This window comes from Eumetopias jubatus, unplaced genomic scaffold, assembly GCF_037043125.1.
Source record: "Eumetopias jubatus isolate StellerSeaLion01/CBP00866 unplaced genomic scaffold, mEumJub1_p1.0 scaffold_16, whole genome shotgun sequence".
Lineage (NCBI taxonomy): Eukaryota > Metazoa > Chordata > Mammalia > Carnivora > Otariidae > Eumetopias > Eumetopias jubatus.
Window position 1 is genome coordinate 47,412,778 of NW_028274822.1, and position 18,680 is coordinate 47,431,457.

Consider the following 18,680-nt stretch of genomic DNA (forward strand, 5'->3'; position numbering starts at 1 on the left):
AAGATAAGTATTTTGCTTACTATTTTCTTTAGTATTTTAGTTGCATAGGTATATTTTAAATGGCAACTGCTACGCCAACATCCCTTGCCATAACCTATCTTAACAGTATTTCAGAAAGTTGGTCCGGGCACCTCTCACTGGTCCCCCTGGTAGTGCTGTGATTGTGATTTGTGCAAGTGGGGTTGGCTTCTGGCCAGCCAGGCCTGGCTTCAGGATGCCTGAGCCCCTGATGGGCTGCCTATCCAGGCCACAGAGCCTTTGCCGCGGACATCCACCATCCTCCTGGCTGCCTCCAAACCCCTGCAGAGGCTTTGAAAATGCTCCTTCTGTAGATGCCAAATATTGTTCAATGTGTGTGTCTTTGGGGAAGTACTAGTGTATAATGCCGGGCTTAAATTTTGCTCTGGCTTTGTAGTTCGTTTGCATTTTTCCATTTAGTTTCTTAAAAACCTTACAAGAGGCCCTGTGATGGCATTTTGTTTACATTATTTAGCAGCTAGAGTGAAATAATATATGAAGGATCAAGATAAGGATAGGTGTGTCGTGAGCCCAATGACAGAGTTACCTTCGGTGCGCCAGCACACGGAAGGACCCCAGACCTCTGAGGAGGTGCAGACAGCTGGACACCAATGGGGAGGACTTCGGGCCGGTAGGATCAGAATAACACCGAAGACATAGTGCCAGGGCACCTGCTGTGACACTTGTCAACGACCAGCACAGCAGTGAGCAGGGGTTCGACCCCAGACGGACCCTGTCTGTCCACAACCGAGAACGTTTTTGTGGTGTCTATACCCATATGCCTGTGGTGGTCGTATTCATGGTGATAGCTTTTCTTTCCTAGTGCCAATGGCATTAAAATTAACCGTTTGTTTTTCTTTTCTTCCTTCAGAACAAGCTTGCCTTCCCCTATGTTTTCCAGAAATGACTTCAGCATCTGGAGCATCCTGAGAAAATGTATTGGAATGGTAAATTAACTCTCATTTTTATAATACAACATTAAACAGATACATGTTTCCCTGTATATTCTTTGGAAGGGAATCTTCACTTTGGCGTATGCGTGATGTACAACAAAGTTTATGGAAACTTGTGAGAATCAGAAATTGGGAAAAGTCTCAGGTCTGCCTGACAGAATTTGAACCACTCTTTATGCCATTTTAATAGGACTTTAATGTGACTTTTCACTCTAAAAAAAAACCGGATAAGAAAATGCTCTTTTCTTGCTGTCATACCACATTTGCATTTCCCTGTAAAATTACCCAGAAATTCTCTCAGAAAGCACAGATTCACCAAAGTGTGGAAGGTAGTAATTTCATGTGTACTTCTTTGTATGAGCTAGTTGTTTTGTACTTTGAGTTTTAAGTGTGATGTATTAGATACTTAGAATGTGTCACTCCTTAGCTGTGCAGGTAGATTTGATTTGCGGGGAGGCAGCAAATGGCAAAATTTACCATTCCATAAATCCTTAGGTTCTCTTTAAAACAGTAGTCCCCAGCACCACCCTGACATCAGTTAGGCTAGAATTCTGAGTAAAGTTATCTTAATTCTTCCAGCACGACCTTTGACCAACTAGAATGATGAAAATTTTAAAACACGTGAGTCCTAAGCTGCTAAAGAATCTGCCTCGACATTACCTTTTGTAATTTTGCAGTTTAATGTGCATCCTGGGAGTCCTCCAAGAACTTTCCCTGCACCAAGAAGTATAGTCACTTTCTTTTCATTCTGTGCTTGAAATCCTTGCAACTTGTGATGTGCCCACTTTGGCATTTTCCTAATGTCCCTGTTCTCTGCATGGGGTTTTCTCATCTGAGACTTTCCAAGTGTGACTTCCAAGAAGCTAATCCCAGAAACATTCATTTTAAACAAGTATTTTCTGATTCTACTATGTGGAGAGTAATTCAGCTAAGCTCTATAGCCAGATAATGGGATTTATCCCAGCCTTGCTGCTTCCTGTCTTTGAGATTCCAGGGAAGCTACCTTGCCACCCTGGATAGGGTTTCCTCCTGCGTAAAGTTAGGAGACTAATTTGTACCTAATAGGTGTATTGAGAGATAAATAACATAACTTATGTAAAGTGTCTAGGAAGTCCCTGGTTTAGCATAATGCTCAATATTATTAGCAGCAGTTAATCCCATTTGAGAATCAGAGCACCTGCTTCTAATCCTATTTTGATTATATTAAGATTCATCAGGACAAACCAAATGTATATATTCTCAAGTAAGATGTTAATTATACATATTACTGTCTTTGGATCTGAAATTTTCCAGACAGAAAATTAGTATTTGTATTCTACAGTGTCAAGTATTTCTCAAACCCTTAGTAAACATATTTACCATTATGATTTATATGCAAATAGGCATATATGTCTGTGTTTAAAATTAAAACCAGTTTTACAAAGGAATATTCATCATTATAACAAATGATATTTCCCATTCTGTTAAATTAATGCTGATTCCAACTCACCGTATTGATTACACAGTCTCTAAGGAATGAAACTCTCCCTGTAGAATCGGTACCACATCTGTCAAAGACTATTGGGTCAGCAGAATTTATATGCAAACATCAGATGTGGTTGAGTCTTTTTGGACATCATGGAAAATAAGTTTTCTGTATTTGTCTAGCTCGAGTCTGTCTGCTACCATCTCCTTTCTCACAAGTGTCAGATTGAGTGGTGAGGTCATGAATTTGTTCAGGCTAGTGACCAGCGGTTGTCTAGTTTATATCTAAAGCAAGCATTCTGTCTAGATGGAGAATAACCATTCTTTTAAGAGACAGGACACAATGTTCTGTTGGATCCTACCTGTCACACTTTGAAAGATACTCTGTTTCTCTAGAAGAATGGTTTTACTTTTATTTTTTAGGTGCAGAACTATTTGTAAATAAAGATTCTCTATTGAGTTTTTAAGATAACCATTCTTAGAGGAACATTTATTAATGTGGATTGAAAGGAAATTAGTGTTTGGAAGCACTGTTCTTCAGGCACTGTCATAGGATCCCCCTCTCATAGGCAATAGAAACAATCAAAAGGTTTAAGTGTTGGCCAACAATAGAGATTTAAAGTACAATGTATCTTGAGAGAGAAATGCAAGTATCATTGCTAGAATAAATTTTTAAAAGTAATTTTTGGTATTGACTCCTCCAACATTGGCCTCCTTCCACCTTCCAAAAGAAAATAGTCCAAAACTTAAAAAATGTAATATCCATAGCTTTTTGCACTGAAGTTCAAAGCGAAGGCATTTTTTTAAAAATCCTGCATTGCATTTCTGTGATTCTGTTACACTTAATCCATACACTTGAGTTCCTTTCTCTGTGGGTAAATCTCGGTTACAAAAGCCATGTACTACGTTTCTTTCAGCCAAGTCTTCCCCAGAGCTTCACATTCCCAGTTTCTCAATTTTATAATAATAAGTCTTAAAAGTAGCGGAGGATATTTGGTATCAAACCATAGCTTTTCAAGATGTCTCTGTCAAGTTGAGGAGCATACCAAATAAGAGTAGAGAGCATCTGCACTGAACTGGGGTCCAGTCCCAGCTTTTTAAAAAAAGAATTCCTCTTATGATGATATAGTTTTATGGTATAGTGTCGTTATTACAGGCCATGGTTTTGGGGCGCCTGGCCGGCTCAGTCAGTGGAGCATGCAACTCTTGATATCTTGGGTTGTGAGTTTGAGCCCCACTTTGGGTGTAGAGATCACATAAAAATAAAAATCTTTAAAACAACAAAATACCTGGCTTTTATGAACTCATGAGAGATGCTTATCTGTCAGGTATGGTCTAGGTATAATTTGTCTTAATCAGGAAGGAAAGTCAAAGTATCTTCTCCAGACATTTGCCGTCCTGGACTGCCGTGCCCTGCAGCGCCTTCCCCAGCCAGACTTGCTTTGACCCCATCCTCCACTTCCACATATGGACACATTTTGCTCTGCTTCTTTCTAAAAAGAATATGGAGACTTATATTTGCAAAACTAATGACATCCTTCCTTTTTTCTTCCAATCTGTTTTTGACAGGATTGTGTTACCAAATGTTGGATTATACTACATGAAATGAATACTTTACATGACTGATATTTAATTCTAAATCTTTTACAAAACAGATTCCCAGCTCAGAATTAATAAATACTGATACTGGCTAGAGGTTTGAAACCTTTCTTACTTACTCCCATTGTCCTTTTGTTGAAGGGCTCGAATCTCATAATCCCATTGTCCTGTGCTTCCCCTGTTTTTTTCGTCCTCTTCTCTCCCATCCCCTTTAGGATTTTTCGGTGGGACTCACCCAGAGGTTAGGTCATGGGTGTTCACACTTAATGACTTTTGGAACCAGGGCCAGCACCAGGATGAGGCAAGTGAGGTATGTAGGCACAAAAGTGGAGGAGGCATTTGTGCTCATGGCTTTGCTCGTGCCAACCCTGTGTTTGCTAAATATCCTGGAGTCCTAGAATATTAGTATTGGATTATTATCAGAGATGAAAAGTTCTGATGTATTTATAAAAACTGAACTTTTAAAGTGAAAATGTTATATCACTCTTTTAAAAATGTCCAGTGGAACCAAAGACTATGGAAATTTGAATGCAAGAGTAAGCTCTTCTTTAAGAGTTGAAAAGTTTATAGGTCCATTTGCTCCTTTAACTCATATTTCCATTCTGTATTTCTTACGGAATATTATCCTTAACTTTTTTTATCTTTGAAGGTCTTTTACTGATTATTCTATCATACTTTGCTATCACAAAAATACATACAAAAATAAAAATTTGACAGCATATATCCTATGACCATAAGATTTTAAGAATAAAAGTTTCTCTGCATCAAGTTATTCTTACAAGTATTAATATATGAGTGATCAAAATAACAAGCATTGCAAAATTTATGAAAATATTAACATAAAAGGTAAAATGGTATTCATAAAATGGATTTTTTCTGTTGGGTTTAGATATCTGAGAATGTCCCTTATTGCTAGAGTGTGACAGGATTTTCAGTAATGATTGTTATTTTTTAATAGATTCAAGAATTAAGAAAATTTGCTCATATTAATAGGCAGATGGGAGTAGGAGTTTGGTGGGTTTTTTTGTTGTTGTTGTTTTAACATCTAGCAATATCATTCAGTTCTTTGACCCTTTCCCAACTGTACCAAAATTCAGATAACATATATTATCAAAAATATTTTTTTATGATCCATAAGTTGACAACTCAATTAGGACTTCTTCAGTGTTACTAAAAACAAAAATTTTAAAAACTTTAACTTGTGAAAGATCTTGTTAGCCTCCTTTGGAGTCCTAGGTATTTTGGTCTCTGGGAAACGTAAATGTAGCCAGAGAAGCTTTCCCAGGGCTTGCAATTCTTGCCTCACGAAGCTCTTTCCTCTCACTCACCTATACCTTGTAATAGAAGGGGGTAAGAAAATGGAAATATTTTTCGCTGAAACACACACAACCTGTGTCAGTATAGTAACTTTTGATAAAATGCTTTTATCTTACCGTGAGCTTTAAAACGTTTCCCTCAAAACCACAGATTTAGCTCATTCATTTGATGCAGGGTGCCTGCCACACAACCATAGAGCCAGACCATAGTCAGACACACCTCACGTCAACTGTCAGGAGTGTGATGTCATTTTGGGGGTCAGATAAACATGTTAGTATATGTCACTGTGGCACCTGTCCCATTCTTGAATTCTAAATCTAAGATCAATACAGACCTAGATAAAATTTGGAGCTTTACCACAGCTGGTACATTATAAACACTGCCTTGAGAGACGGGGAACAGAAACAGCAAAGTAGTTAAACAAAAACCTAGCATCTTTACCACCTCACTTGGCAGTGATCTGAAGTCAGAATACCCCAATATGGGAGAAATGGCTAGAAGTTCCGATTTCTAATGTCAGGTCTTTGCCTTAACTGAAACAGAGAAAGTCCTAGAGCCCTCCTTCAGATTAGTGAATGGGGCCTCAGTTAAAAGAGGCTTCACTGATTCCAGTACTGTACTACTAACTCTCCCTTCATTTGGCGCCCTGCAGAGTTTTACATTTCAAAGCAAGAATACTATACTATGATTCAGGATGGTGTGAGGTGTCCCCCCCGCCGCCCAACACACACACACACACACAACCCACTCCCCACCCCCACTCCTCATCGCAGAAGGGTAGTTGTAAAGGGGAAGTGGGAAAAGAGAAACAGCATGACATCCAGTGCAGGTGTCTGCTTGGGCCTGCCAGTTATTAGGTAAGAGTGCCTGTGGAGGCTGAGCATCTGGAAATTGGCCCCCTTAAAGCAGCCCCGCCCATGTGGCTACTAGACAGTCTTTGTGACTGCACCTTGAGTGAATACAGAGTAAAGACGGAGATCCAGTCCCAGCTTCAGCCAGTGCGTCTGTCGTCCTTCCACGCTCCTATCTAGTAGTTGTCCAGCCAAGTCTGAAAAGACTCAGCTCCTAAACAGTATCTTTCTGTTTATCTTTTTCCTCATGCTTTTCTTGTCCTTTTCTTTGTTTTTACCATTGGTTTGCACCAAGGTGTGCAAAGTGTGGTTCAGCTCATACACAAGCACACACCCCTCTCCTGCTCCATAGTTCCTTCATTTTTGGCTGGGTTACCTTCCACTTGTTCCCGTGTTGTGTTCCCCTTGCACTGGTCTGTGAGAGCTGAGGAACAGTGCTGTAACCAACAGTGAAAGGCATGAGGGCAGCAGGCTTTTTTCAAACTGCTCATCCAGATGGTCCCAAGACTCTTGTGAGTTCTTCGTGTGACTGCTTTGGGCATAATCAGTGGTATTCAGACAGCAAGAACCTCTCCTGCAAGATAAACTGTTAGATGGTAGACATCTTAGGGAATGAGGGGACTGAGCAGCAGAAGATGTGAAAAAGACCTTTGACCCTCCAAAGTCCTTAGAGGTAAGAACGATGAATTTTTACACCCTTGGTAGCGATGGGAGGTGTGCAGGGTTTGGTGGGGGGGGGGGGTTGTGGAGGAAGGATCCAGTACCAACTTTCATCTTGCAGAAGGCACATCCAAGGAACAGAGCCAGGACTGCCGCTAGCACTTGACCATCACTGAAGAGTCTAGAAACCCACTTAGTGCTTGGGTTACACTCCTGGGTGAGGGCTCTGCCTGCAAGCTGGCTGCTTGGGCAAATGAGCAGATGGATTTAGCCTAAGACCTAAGTTAAGTTTCTCTGGGTAACCCAGGTCTTAAATATTTGCACATTTGGGTGTTACAGTGGTTAGACTTTACATATATAAAATGTTTTTCCATTTCAGTTGGGATCAAACTTGGCCTTGCCTTCAGGTTGTGTATGTAGTGCTCAAGTGATAAAGCAGCCTTCTCTCTCTCTCTTTTAATTCTCAGTTTGTCAGCGGATGAGAAATTGCAATTAAGAGTTTCTTCAGTTTCATCATTGGTTGCTATTAATTTGCATGGATAAATTTAAACTTTGTTTTTAGCTGGGTCACAGGGTGGAACTGCCTGGCATAAATATTTAATTTTTCCAGCTGACTGATGCTCCCAGCGGTAAAAGTAGTCCAGCTAATGTTTCTTCCTGAAACTTGACCCTCATAAGGTGCATTGTTTCTTTTTCTGTTATTGGAATCTACACAGTACTAATTAGTTGTATACAATATCTAGAGAGTCCAATACCAGACTGTATTATATTGGAAGTAAAAATGGTGTCACTATACATTTCCAAGACAGAACAAAATATAGTTTGTGTCACTTGGGTTTTTCATTACATATCTAGGGAACTGTAGATTTTAACAATTAAAATTATTGTAAGGTTACTTTAAAATAATTCAACTAATAGAGGCAATAAAGTTGTAAGTCCATTGCTTTTTATGCTCTTTTAAAATAGCTTTTTATACTCTTCTGAGAGGGTGAGGGTGTTATCTTAGACTGGATTTATGTGTATATGTTCTCTGGGATCTGGATCTCTTTCTTTCCTCCTTACTCCTCCTCTGTTAGTTGGCCCAGATGTGTGCCTTTACAGTTCCTTGAATGCATACATTCTGAGTTACTAAAAGAAGTAGGAAGGTGTTTAAATTATTCTGGATTACAACATTGGATTTAAAGAAGCTTATTTAGGAATTTTAGGGGCTTTTCAAATGATTAAAAATAATCTGCCCATTGAATTGATGATAAACCATGTCCTTCGTGCTTTGCTCTCCAGTTTACAGCACACCCTCTTTCACTGACTCAACTAACTCCTGTAGAGTCCGGCCAGCTGGTGTTGAGCAGCCAGTGGCCAGTAGACCCTTGGCCATCCCATCCTTGCCTGGATATTTTCCCTGGGAAGATATATGTGAAGAGATGCAGTGCACCTAGCGTTGCTTTCGAGATGAAAGATTAAGTTCCTAGGCCAGGACTCTCTCATCTGCTGTAACTAGGCACAGGCAAAAATGCTGTCACCCCTAGCACATCTACTGCCTCAGGGAGTATTTTGTCCTTCTAGTGCTGTTTGGGGGAAAGAAAAAAAAAATCCAGAAACAAGCTTAGCGGTAAAGTTCTTCATTGCTGTAATGGAAGTTTCACCCTGCTGTTGTACATGATAAAGTGAAACGTAGAGAACAAGAACAGCATGGTGTGGGCCACATACTAGTCAAAGGGTAGGGCTTGCTTCATCCCCCCGGTGAGCCCCTGCTGTCTTGGTGACTGGATGGAGCAGCCAGGCAGCAGAGAGCCTTCCCATGGGACGGCGGCCATCTGTCCTGGCTGGGGCTCCAGAAGTGTCCTCTCCTTTACCCCCTCACCCTTGAAAGCCCGAACTCAGAAGCCAGGAAGCGCCTGGGCGGCTCAGTCGGCTAAGCCTCCAACTCTTGATTTTGGCTCAGGTCATGATCTCGGGGTCATGAGATTGAGCCCTGTGTCGGGCTCTGCGCTGGGCGTGGAGTCTGCTTCAGATTCTCTCCCTCTCCTCTTCCCCCTGCTTACATGCGCTCTTTCTTTCTAAAATAAATAAAATGTTAAAAAAAGAAACACTTGGAAGCCAGGCTGCCTCCCGAGTAGCTCTTCTGCAGCTCAGCCTCCCAGGTGACCGGGCAGACTGTCCTGATCTTCGAGGCCCCCTTGCCCCTCCAAATCTTGGAGGGCCGGGCGCTCTCGCATGTGTTCTGAATGATAATAGCTAACATTTATTGCTCACTTACTGTATGCCTGCTACCATTCTAAGTGCCATATATGAATTAACCTTTACAAGCCCTGTGAGGTACACAGTGAAATCCGCATTTGGGGAGAGGTGAGGGACTGACTCGTGGTGACACAAGCATGAGTCGGCACGGGGCCTTTGATCTCAGAGCCCATTCATAAAATGTACCATCTTCACCATTTCTAAGCGTGCAATTCAGTAGAGTTCATGCATTCACTTTGTTGTGCAGCAGTCCCCACCATCCACCCAACCTTTTCATCGTGCAGAAGTGACATTTCGTACCCAGTGTCACCAGGAGCTCCCCGTTCCCCGCCCCCAGCCCCCGGCAGCCACCATGCTGCTTTCTGTTCAGAACTCACTCTTCGAACCACTTTAGTGTCCCTGGAACTTAGGACTGGACTAACCTGAGCATATTTTGTTGCTCTTCTTTTTCCCTTCTGCCACTTAGACTTCGTTTCTCTCTTGTACATTTTATGATTAGCATGTCAGTGTGTGTGTTGTAAGGTGGTCCAGTTTCTGCGGGGCAAGCTTGTTAGCTTCCTTTTGCCAGGCTGAAAGTATTAGACTTTAAAATAAATCTCCTGTTTTACTCCTGATTAAAAGAGCAAAACGTGTTCATTTTAGGAAGCTTAGAGAATACAGAAAAACAGAAGACAATTAAGATCACCTGTACTACCCACTCCTCGAGGCAACAACTGTTAATTTGTTGGTGCTGTGACCTGGCATTTGTTTCTAGATCTATAAAACCTATTTTTGAACATGTTGCTTTGTAACCTACCTTTTCCCACGTTTTGCCGTGTGAACTGTTTTACATCATTAAAAAGAGGGTTTGACTTCAAGGAGCCTTGTATTCCAGTGAAAGAGTCAGGAAAGTCTAGTGCATTGTGATAAATGCCTGAATAGGCATAAAGTCAGTGGGCACAGGGACTGCAGAGGAGCATGTCGGGTAGGGGCACCTGCAGTGTGGTGGAGTCTAAGATACTCTCCCTCCCCCCAGGAACTGTATTACTGTAGAGTTAGCAAGATGAGCTGACATAGCAGCAGGCAGTCTCATACGTGATCAAGAGCTAAATTGTGAGATCTAGGTTCTGGTCCTCCAGGAGTTGGAAGAACTGAGAAATCAATGAGCCCTAGAATGGTTGAAGAGGAGAGACTTGCACTGGGCCTTGAAATATGGGTAAGATGTACAAGAGTTAAGGGAAGAGAACAGGGCATTCCAGGCCAGAGTTGACCCTGCCAGGTCTTTTAACCTAGTCCCTAAAACAGTGCCTGGCACCTAGTAGATGCTAAATGAAATTTCAAAGGTATTTTGGAAAAATTTAATTTCTAATGCATATTCTGTACTGCAAGTTTGTGTAGAAGGGATTTTCTTTGAGGTATAGCTGACAAAATTGTAAGATATTTAAAGTATTCATCACGGTGATTGGATATGGTATACATTGTGAAAGGATCCCCTTGAGTTAATTAACACATCAGTCACCTCAGTACTTTTTCTGTGTGAGAACATTTAAATTCTACCCTTAGCAAATTTCATTTATGCAAAACAGTGTTATCAACTATAGTTGCCATGTTATACATTAGATCTTCAGCTCTTACTCATCTTATAACTAAAAGATTGTACTGTTTTACCAATCTCTCCCTATATTGCCTACCCCCAGCCCCTGGCAACCACCTCCCTACTGTGTTTCTATGAGTTTGCCCTTTATTGTATTTTTCTTTTGTTTTTGTTGTTTTTTTTCCACATATTAGTGATACTGTGGAGTATTTGTCTTTCTGTCTGGCTTATTTCACTTAGCATAATGCCCTCTAGGTTCATCCATGTTGTCACAAATGGCAAGATTTTTTTCTTTTGTAAGGCCAAATAATATTCCTGTGTGTGTGTGTGTGTGTGTGTGTGTGTGTGATGACCCCAGTAATCACATTTTCTTGATCCATTTATCTTTTGATGGACAATCCTATTATTTCTTTTAATTAGCTTGTTTCCATATTGGCTATTATAAATACTTCTCTAATGAACATGGGAGTGCAGATGTCTTTTCAAGTTAGGGTTTTCATTTCTTTGGGTAAATATTAAGAAGTGGAATTCCTGGGTCATATGGCAGTTCCATTTTTAAGTTCTTGGGGAGCCTCCACTGTGCTTTTCATAGTGTCCGTACCACTTTACATTCCCACCAGTGGTGCATAAGGGTTGCCTTTTCTCCACATCATTGCCAGCCATTCCTCTCTTTTATAGACGTAAAACAGGTGTGCTGTGGTATCTCATTGTAGTTTTGATTTGCATTTCCCTGATGATTAGTCATGTTGGGCACCTTTCATGTATCTACTGGCTATTTGAATGTGATCTTTGGAAAAATGTTTATTCAGTTCCACTGCCTATTTTTTAATCTTTTTTTTCTATTGAGTTGGAAGAGGAAGAGTTTATATATAGAGAGAGAGAGAGAGAAGATAGTAACCTCTTATCAGATACATGATTTGTAAATATGCAGTTTTTGCATCTGTTGAGATGATCATATGATATTAATCATTCATTTTGTTAGTGTGGTGTAGCACCTTGATTTGTGGTGTTGAACCATCCTGCATCCCAGGAATAAATCCCACATGATCATGCTGTATGATCCTTTTAATGTACTTTTGTGCTTGGTTTGCTAATATTTTGTTAAGGTATTTTGTATCTGTGCTCATCAGAGATACTGGTCTATGATTTTCTTTTCATTGTGGTGTCCTTGTTTGGTTTTGGTATCAGGATAATGCTGACTTCATAAAATGTGTTTGAAAGTGTTTCCTCTATTTTTTTTAAAAGAGTTTGAGAAGTACAGTCTGGCAGAATTTACCGGTGAAGTCATGTGGTCCTGGATTTTTGTTGGCTGGCCTTTGGTTACTGCTTCAATGTCCTTACTGATAATTTGTTCACATTTTCTCTTTCGTCATGATTCAGTCTTCATAGGTTATATATTTCTAGGAATTTATTGATTTCTTCTAGGTTTTCTCATTTGTGTTGGCATGTAATTAGTAGTTTTTTATGAGGCTCTTTTTTTCTTTTTTTCCCCCACAGATTTATTTATTTATTTTAGAAAGAGTATGAGCAGGGGGAGGAGCAGAGGGAGAGGGAGAGAGAGAACCTCAAGCAGACTCCCCATTGAGCATGAGCCCAGTGTGGGGCAGGAACTCATGACTCCGAGATCATGACCTGAGCTGAAATCAAGAGTTAGATGTGTGACCGACTGAGCCACCCAGGCATCCCTCCATGTATTTTTTTTTTAATTGAACTGTAGTTGATACCTAATGTTAACATTGGTTTTAGGTGTACAACATAGTGAGCCAACAAGTCTATATATTATGCTATGCTCACCACAAGTGTAGCTGTGATCTCTCACCATACAGTGCTATTATATTGATATATTGCCTTTGTTGTACCTTTTACCCCCATGACTTACTCATTCCTAACTGGAAGCCTCTGTCTCCCACTCTCCTTCACCCATTTTACCTATATGATCCTCTCTATTCTTAGGGTATCAGTTGTAATGTCTCTCCATTTACAATTTTTGAGTCTTCTCTCTTTTTTTCTTGGTGAGTCTAGTTAAAGGTTTGTCTACTTATCTTTTCAAAAGAACCAGATCTTAGTTTCATTGATCTTTTCTATTGTCTTTTTAGTCTCTCTTTCGTTTATTTCCCTCTGATCTTTGTCATGTCCTTTCTTCCAGTAACTTTCAGCTTAGTTCTTTTTCTAGTTCCTTAAAGTATAAGGTCAGGCTTTTTATGTGAGATCTTTCTTGTTTGTTAATGTAGGCATTTATTGCTATGAACTTCTCTCTTAGAATTGCTTCTGCTGTATCCCATGAGTTTTGGCATGTTGTATTTCCATTTTCATTTGCCTCAAGATATTTATTGGTTTTCCCTTTGATTTCTTCTTTGACCCGTTTGTTCTGTAGTGTGTTTTAAATCTCGCGTATTTGTAAATTTTTCCGTTTCTTTCTTGTAGTTAATTTTTCTTTTAACGTTTTATTTATTTGTCAGAGAGAGAGAGCACAAGCACGGGGAGCAGCAGGCAGAGGGAGAGGGAGAAGCAGGCTCCCCGCTGAGCAAGGAGCCCGATGCGGGGCTCGATCCCAGGACCCCAGGATCATGACCTGAGCTGGAGGCAGACGCTTAACCCACTGAGCCCTCTGGGCATCCCTCTTGTAATTCATTTCTAATATCCTACTCTTTTGATTAGAAAAGTTCCTTGATATCATTTGAATCTTCTTAAATTTATTGAGACTTATTTGTGCCTAATGTATAATCTGTCCTGGAGAATGTTCCATGTGCATTTGGAAAGAATGTGTATTTTGCTACTGTTCAGTGGAATGAAGGTTCTGTTAATGCCTCTTGGGTCTGTGGTCTAACATATCATTTAAGTCCATTGCTTCCTTGTCTATCTGGATGGCCTATCCATTGTTAAATGTAAATATAGAAGTCCCCTACTTTTATTGTATTGCTCTGTAAGTACATAGCAGTGCAGCCCCAACTGTTGATGCTGCTTTGTCTCTGGGGAAAGGAGCATTTTCACGTTTTTACTTATTGTTAAATTTTATATGTAGAGTTACGTATTCCTCTATTAGTGTTTTGTTTTGTCTTGTTTTATTAAAATAGGGAAGGTATTTTTTAGGAGAAGGAGGAGAGCCTGAGACATCACAGTAAGAAACTTTGGTAGTCCAAGTTTTCTGACCCGGGACCCAACAGTGAATTTCTGGAGTTAATGAGATCTCAAAGATACATAGTGCAGCCTTCTTTTCTTTATCCCTTTCTAGGTTCCTCTTCTCCCTGGTCTCCCCATTGAGACAGCAATAATCCTATTATTTCTTTTAATTAGGTTGAGCTGCTACATGGCTGTGTATTCTGCAATATTTTATGGTAATGAATGAGCTTAATTTTTTTAATGCACTCCAGTTGTATTTTTGTGAAGGTTACATTATTTTTAATTACAGATCAATAAGAATGTGGATGTTGAGGGGGGAAAAGTCAGAGGTAAGACAGGTGGCATTCAAGCCTTGGGAATGTTCACCTGACCCATGTAGGTTTAGTCAGCAGACTTTATTAAAGACCTGATATCCAAAGGAAAGGTAAATAATGGTAGGTGGAAGGTTGGGAAGATCATCAGAATATTCTAGAGAATACCAAAATAAATTTCTTGCCTAGTGAAATTTTTAAAGACCTAATGATGCCGTTGTTTGCTGGCAGGGTAGGGTAAACAGAGTTGAAAATTCAAGTCAGAGACCACCCACCTCACCCCCCGACCAATTGTTACATTATGTTTGGAAGTCTGTTGTGATTGTGTCATTCTAGCAGACAGAATTTAAAACCTCTTCTATAAAATGCATTATAGCCTTTTAGTACCGAGTCCACAAAGTATAGATTTGAGTGCTCAGGAAACCTCAGTGTTGTTCAAAAACAGTCTGAGATTTCTTTTGGAAAATTAGCACAAAAATGGTATATCACTGATCATTACCTCACTGTGAAGATTTTTGGGTTTTTTGTCTGCACCACCTTTCTATCCCATTTCCTCATTCTGTCTAAGGCAGACTTATTAATACTCATCATCTAATGCTCACCAGATTGTGGGCTCCTCGAAGTCAAGGAGAATGTTTGGGTAGTCTTTGTGTTTCCTTCCATGCCTAGAACAACATACTCCATATTGTTAGGTGCTCTGGAAAGATTTGTGAAATTGAACTAACTAAATTTCATGGACTGTTGTTTTCTATTACTTCCTTCCCAGGAACATGTTAGTTATATATGGCAGCAGGTAAGTTTGCCTATGGGACATCACCATTTCCATTTTCTTGTGAAATAGGAACTGTCCAAGATCACCATGCCAGTTATATTTAATGAGCCTTTGAGCTTCCTGCAGCGACTCACTGAATATATGGAGCATACATACCTCATCCACAAGGCCAGTTCATTCTCTGATTCTGTGGAAAGAATGCAGGTATGTGTCAAACTAGCACAGAAAGGGCGTGAGTCTTAGAGACATCTCTGCCATCTCCACCTCCAAAACACATACACAGAATTTCTGTTAAATCCAATGTGAGTTTGGGAAATGTTATTAAAATTAGAGTGTTTGGAGTATCCTCTGTGTTCCCTCCCCTTGCCATCCTCTAGCCAGAGTGCCACCACGGTGGAAAGACCAGTGACAATCGCAAGAGAAGCAGAAGGTGGTCCGTAACCAAATCTGGATGTTAGTGAGCTGTTTCTGAGTCTCCATTTTAGAAAGTAGCATGGTGTTGGGGGAAACAGCTCAACTCTTCTTCTTTCAGACTTTCTTAGACTGTTCCCAAGAAGGAACGAACACACACATACACACATAAATACGTATATTTCTGCTTATGTATGTAAGAAATGTACACACTGTTACTGGCTTAAACAAAAGACAACAAGGAATTGCACTTCTTAATTTTGTTCTGGGTAGAAGATGCTTCCATGGTGTGTATGGATGGGTTAGTTGCAGGCGGAGCAAAGTAGACACACTGTTCTCCTTCAGACAAAGCCATGGCATTCTTAATGGAATCTTTCTGTTCTTTCATTTATATCAGTCAGCTTTCCCCAACCTTATGGGACTTGATACCAATGTTCACTCATGTCTCTTTTTCCCTATCCTAAAAATGTACTTTTTAGAAATTTTAAGAGAATTAAAAGTAATTTGGGATTTAAGAGTTTTTTAAAAGTTCTTGAGAGAATTTGTAGCACTCTTAGGGTGTTATAAAAACCATATGGTTTGGAATGACTAGAGCAAGAGACTCAGTAATTTTCATTTTGAATGCCCACACTGGCATATTAAGTTGCTAGAGCTGTATTAAAAATCCAAAGTAATTAAACTCCTCAAAATAATTTTGTAAATGACTGTCTTTGCAAAACTTCCAGTCCTACAAGAACGGGGAGCAAGCTAGGCTCTTTGTAACCTGTGATGCTCTGCCCCACAGTGTGTAGCTGCGTTTGCTGTGTCTGCTGTAGCTTCGCAGTGGGAACGCACTGGAAAGCCTTTCAACCCGCTTCTGGGAGAGACCTATGAATTAGTTCGGTAAAGATCTTTCACTTTTTGAGATGGGTTTTGTATGATTTATATAGCTTTTCAGAGGAAGAGGGGGAAAAAATTATATATATATATATATATATTTTTTTTTTAACATTACCAACATTTTGCATTACTGGAGCAAGTTAAGAGTTTTGATGTTTGTTCTTAGAGACTGTGTCAGAAATGTGGAAACATACATGTAATTCACCATTATGAAAAATAATTACAAGGATTTCAATATTTCTGATCATGTGGGATTAGTAATTCTTTTCTCCTTCTGTAGATCATAAGATATGATTGGAGTTTTTTTTAACGCCTATTTAATATATACTAACATAAATGTATACTGTTGGCATAAAGGCAATGAATGCGTCTACAGGTACAATTCTGTATGCCTACTGTAGCCTGCTTCTTTACCCACAATTAGGGAATTCATTTGGCTGTAGTTTTTCTGAATCTTCCATTTCACCTCTGCACAAGTTTTGATATCATTTGTATTGTAGATGTTTGAAAGAGCAGGGACACATTGGATTCCTCTATCTTAATATCAGCGGAATAAGTTTTAAATTTGCATGGCTAATGTCAATTCAGGTTGCCCAAGGTCACGTGCCTGTTCTTTGATCTGTTCAAGTAGCTAGAACCAGTTTAATACTTTAACATCGCCTTTTGACTGAAATGACAGTAATGTACACATTGTATGGTAAGAGTTAATTATAATGCCTTTTTTTTTTTTTTTTTTTAAATCTTAAGAGATGACCTTGGTTTCAGACTCATCTCTGAGCAGGTCAGCCATCACCCACCCATTAGTGCATTTCATGCTGAAGGATTAAACAATGATTTCATCTTTCATGGCTCAATCTACCCCAAACTAAAGTTCTGGGGCAAGAGTGTGGAAGCAGAACCCAAAGGAACCATCACTTTGGAGCTCCTTGAGTGAGTTGATATCAAGCCGTTAAACTCTTTCCATGTATGCCTATTCATAAGTATATAGACTTGCATACAGACCTAACAGTGTTGTTCAAAAGCTGGAGAAAAAGAAACAGCTTTTATATGGTGTAAATGATCTACCTTTCTGTAAAAGAATTGAGAAGCACTGCAATAGCTCTTGTTTATCAATTTAGGTATGTATGAAAAATTGAACTTGATGTTTGACTATGGTGTTCGGATCTATTTTAAGATAGAATGGAGTCAGTTACTCCATGATAGTTCTTAAGAATTGCTTTCTATACATCAAGGCATTGTTTTCTTTAACATCTTTCAAAATGAATTCACTTTGAGAAATACTGAAATAATAATTGTGTGGCCCATCTTAGACATTAGGTAAATTTGAAAGTTCTCCTCTTTTGCAATAGGAAAAAAAAAAAGCATGGAATATCTTTCCATTTATTTATGTCTTCAATTTCTTTCACTAATGTCTTGTAGTTTTCAGCATATAGGTCTTTCACTTCCTTGGCTAAATTTATTCCTAAGGTATTTTATTCTTTTTGATGCAATTGTAAATGGGATTGTTTTCTTAATTCCATGCTCGTGGATTGTAAGAGTTAATACTATTAGTATACCCATACTATCCATAGCAATCTGCAGTTGCAGTGTAATTCCTATCAAAATTCCAATGATGTTTTTCACAGAAACAGAGCAAAGAATTTTAAAATTTGTATGGAATCACAAAAGATACTGAAAAGCCAAAGCAATCTTGAGAGAGAAGAAAAAAGCTGGAGGTATCATACTTCTTGATTTCAAACTATACTACAGAGCTATGGTAATGGAAACAGTATAGTATTGGCATAGAAAACAGACACATGATGAGATGGATGGAGCAGAACAGAGAGCCCAGAAATAAACCCATGCCTATATGGCCAATTTATGAAAAAATGAGGAAAGGACAGTCTCTTCAGCAAATGGTGCTGGGCAGCTAGCTGCAAGAATGAAACTGGACCACTGTCTTAAACCACACACAAGTTAACTCAAAATGGATTAAAGATTTGAATATAGGACTATAAATTTCCTAGAAGAAAATATAGGTGATGAGGTCCTTAACATAAGTCTTTGTGAGGATTTTTTAAATCTAACACCAAAAGATAAAGCAAAACAGCGTGGGGGGAAAAGAGGGGGGGAAATGTGGGACTGCGTCAAACCAGAAAGCTTCTGCACAGCAAAGGAAACCATCAACAAAATGAAAAAGCTACCTACAGAGTGGGAGAAGGTTTTTGCAAATCTGTATCTGATAAGGGGCTAACATGCAAAATATATAAAGAACTCCTACAACTCAACGGCAAAAAAGCTAACAATCCAATTTAAAAATGGGCGGAGGATCTGAATAGACATTCTTCCAAAGAAGACATACAGTTTGCCAACAAGTACATGAAAAAGTGCTCAGCATCACTAATCCTCAGGGAAATGCAAATCAAAACCACAATGAGATCTCACCTCATACCTATCAGAATGACTGTTATCAAAAAGACTAGAAACAACAACTGTCGGTGAGGAGGAAAGGGAACACTCGTGCACTGTTGGTGG

The 18,680-nt window shown here is 39.5% G+C and overlaps 1 protein-coding gene across 8 annotated transcripts in view; it reads left to right on the forward strand.

The window, feature by feature from the left end:
• The window catches only part of OSBPL1A (oxysterol binding protein like 1A), a 230,944-nt gene that overhangs the window by 200,207 nt on the left and 12,057 nt on the right, over nucleotides 1-18,680 (forward strand). For all 8 annotated transcript variants that reach the window (XM_028098294.2, XM_088019584.1, XM_088019586.1 and 5 more), the window contains 4 exons: nucleotides 890-965; nucleotides 14,946-15,080; nucleotides 16,072-16,169; nucleotides 16,914-17,096. In XM_028098294.2, the coding sequence (XP_027954095.1) occupies nucleotides 890-965; nucleotides 14,946-15,080; nucleotides 16,072-16,169; nucleotides 16,914-17,096 (492 nt within the window). The remainder of the gene's footprint in view (nucleotides 1-889; nucleotides 966-14,945; nucleotides 15,081-16,071; nucleotides 16,170-16,913; nucleotides 17,097-18,680) is intronic.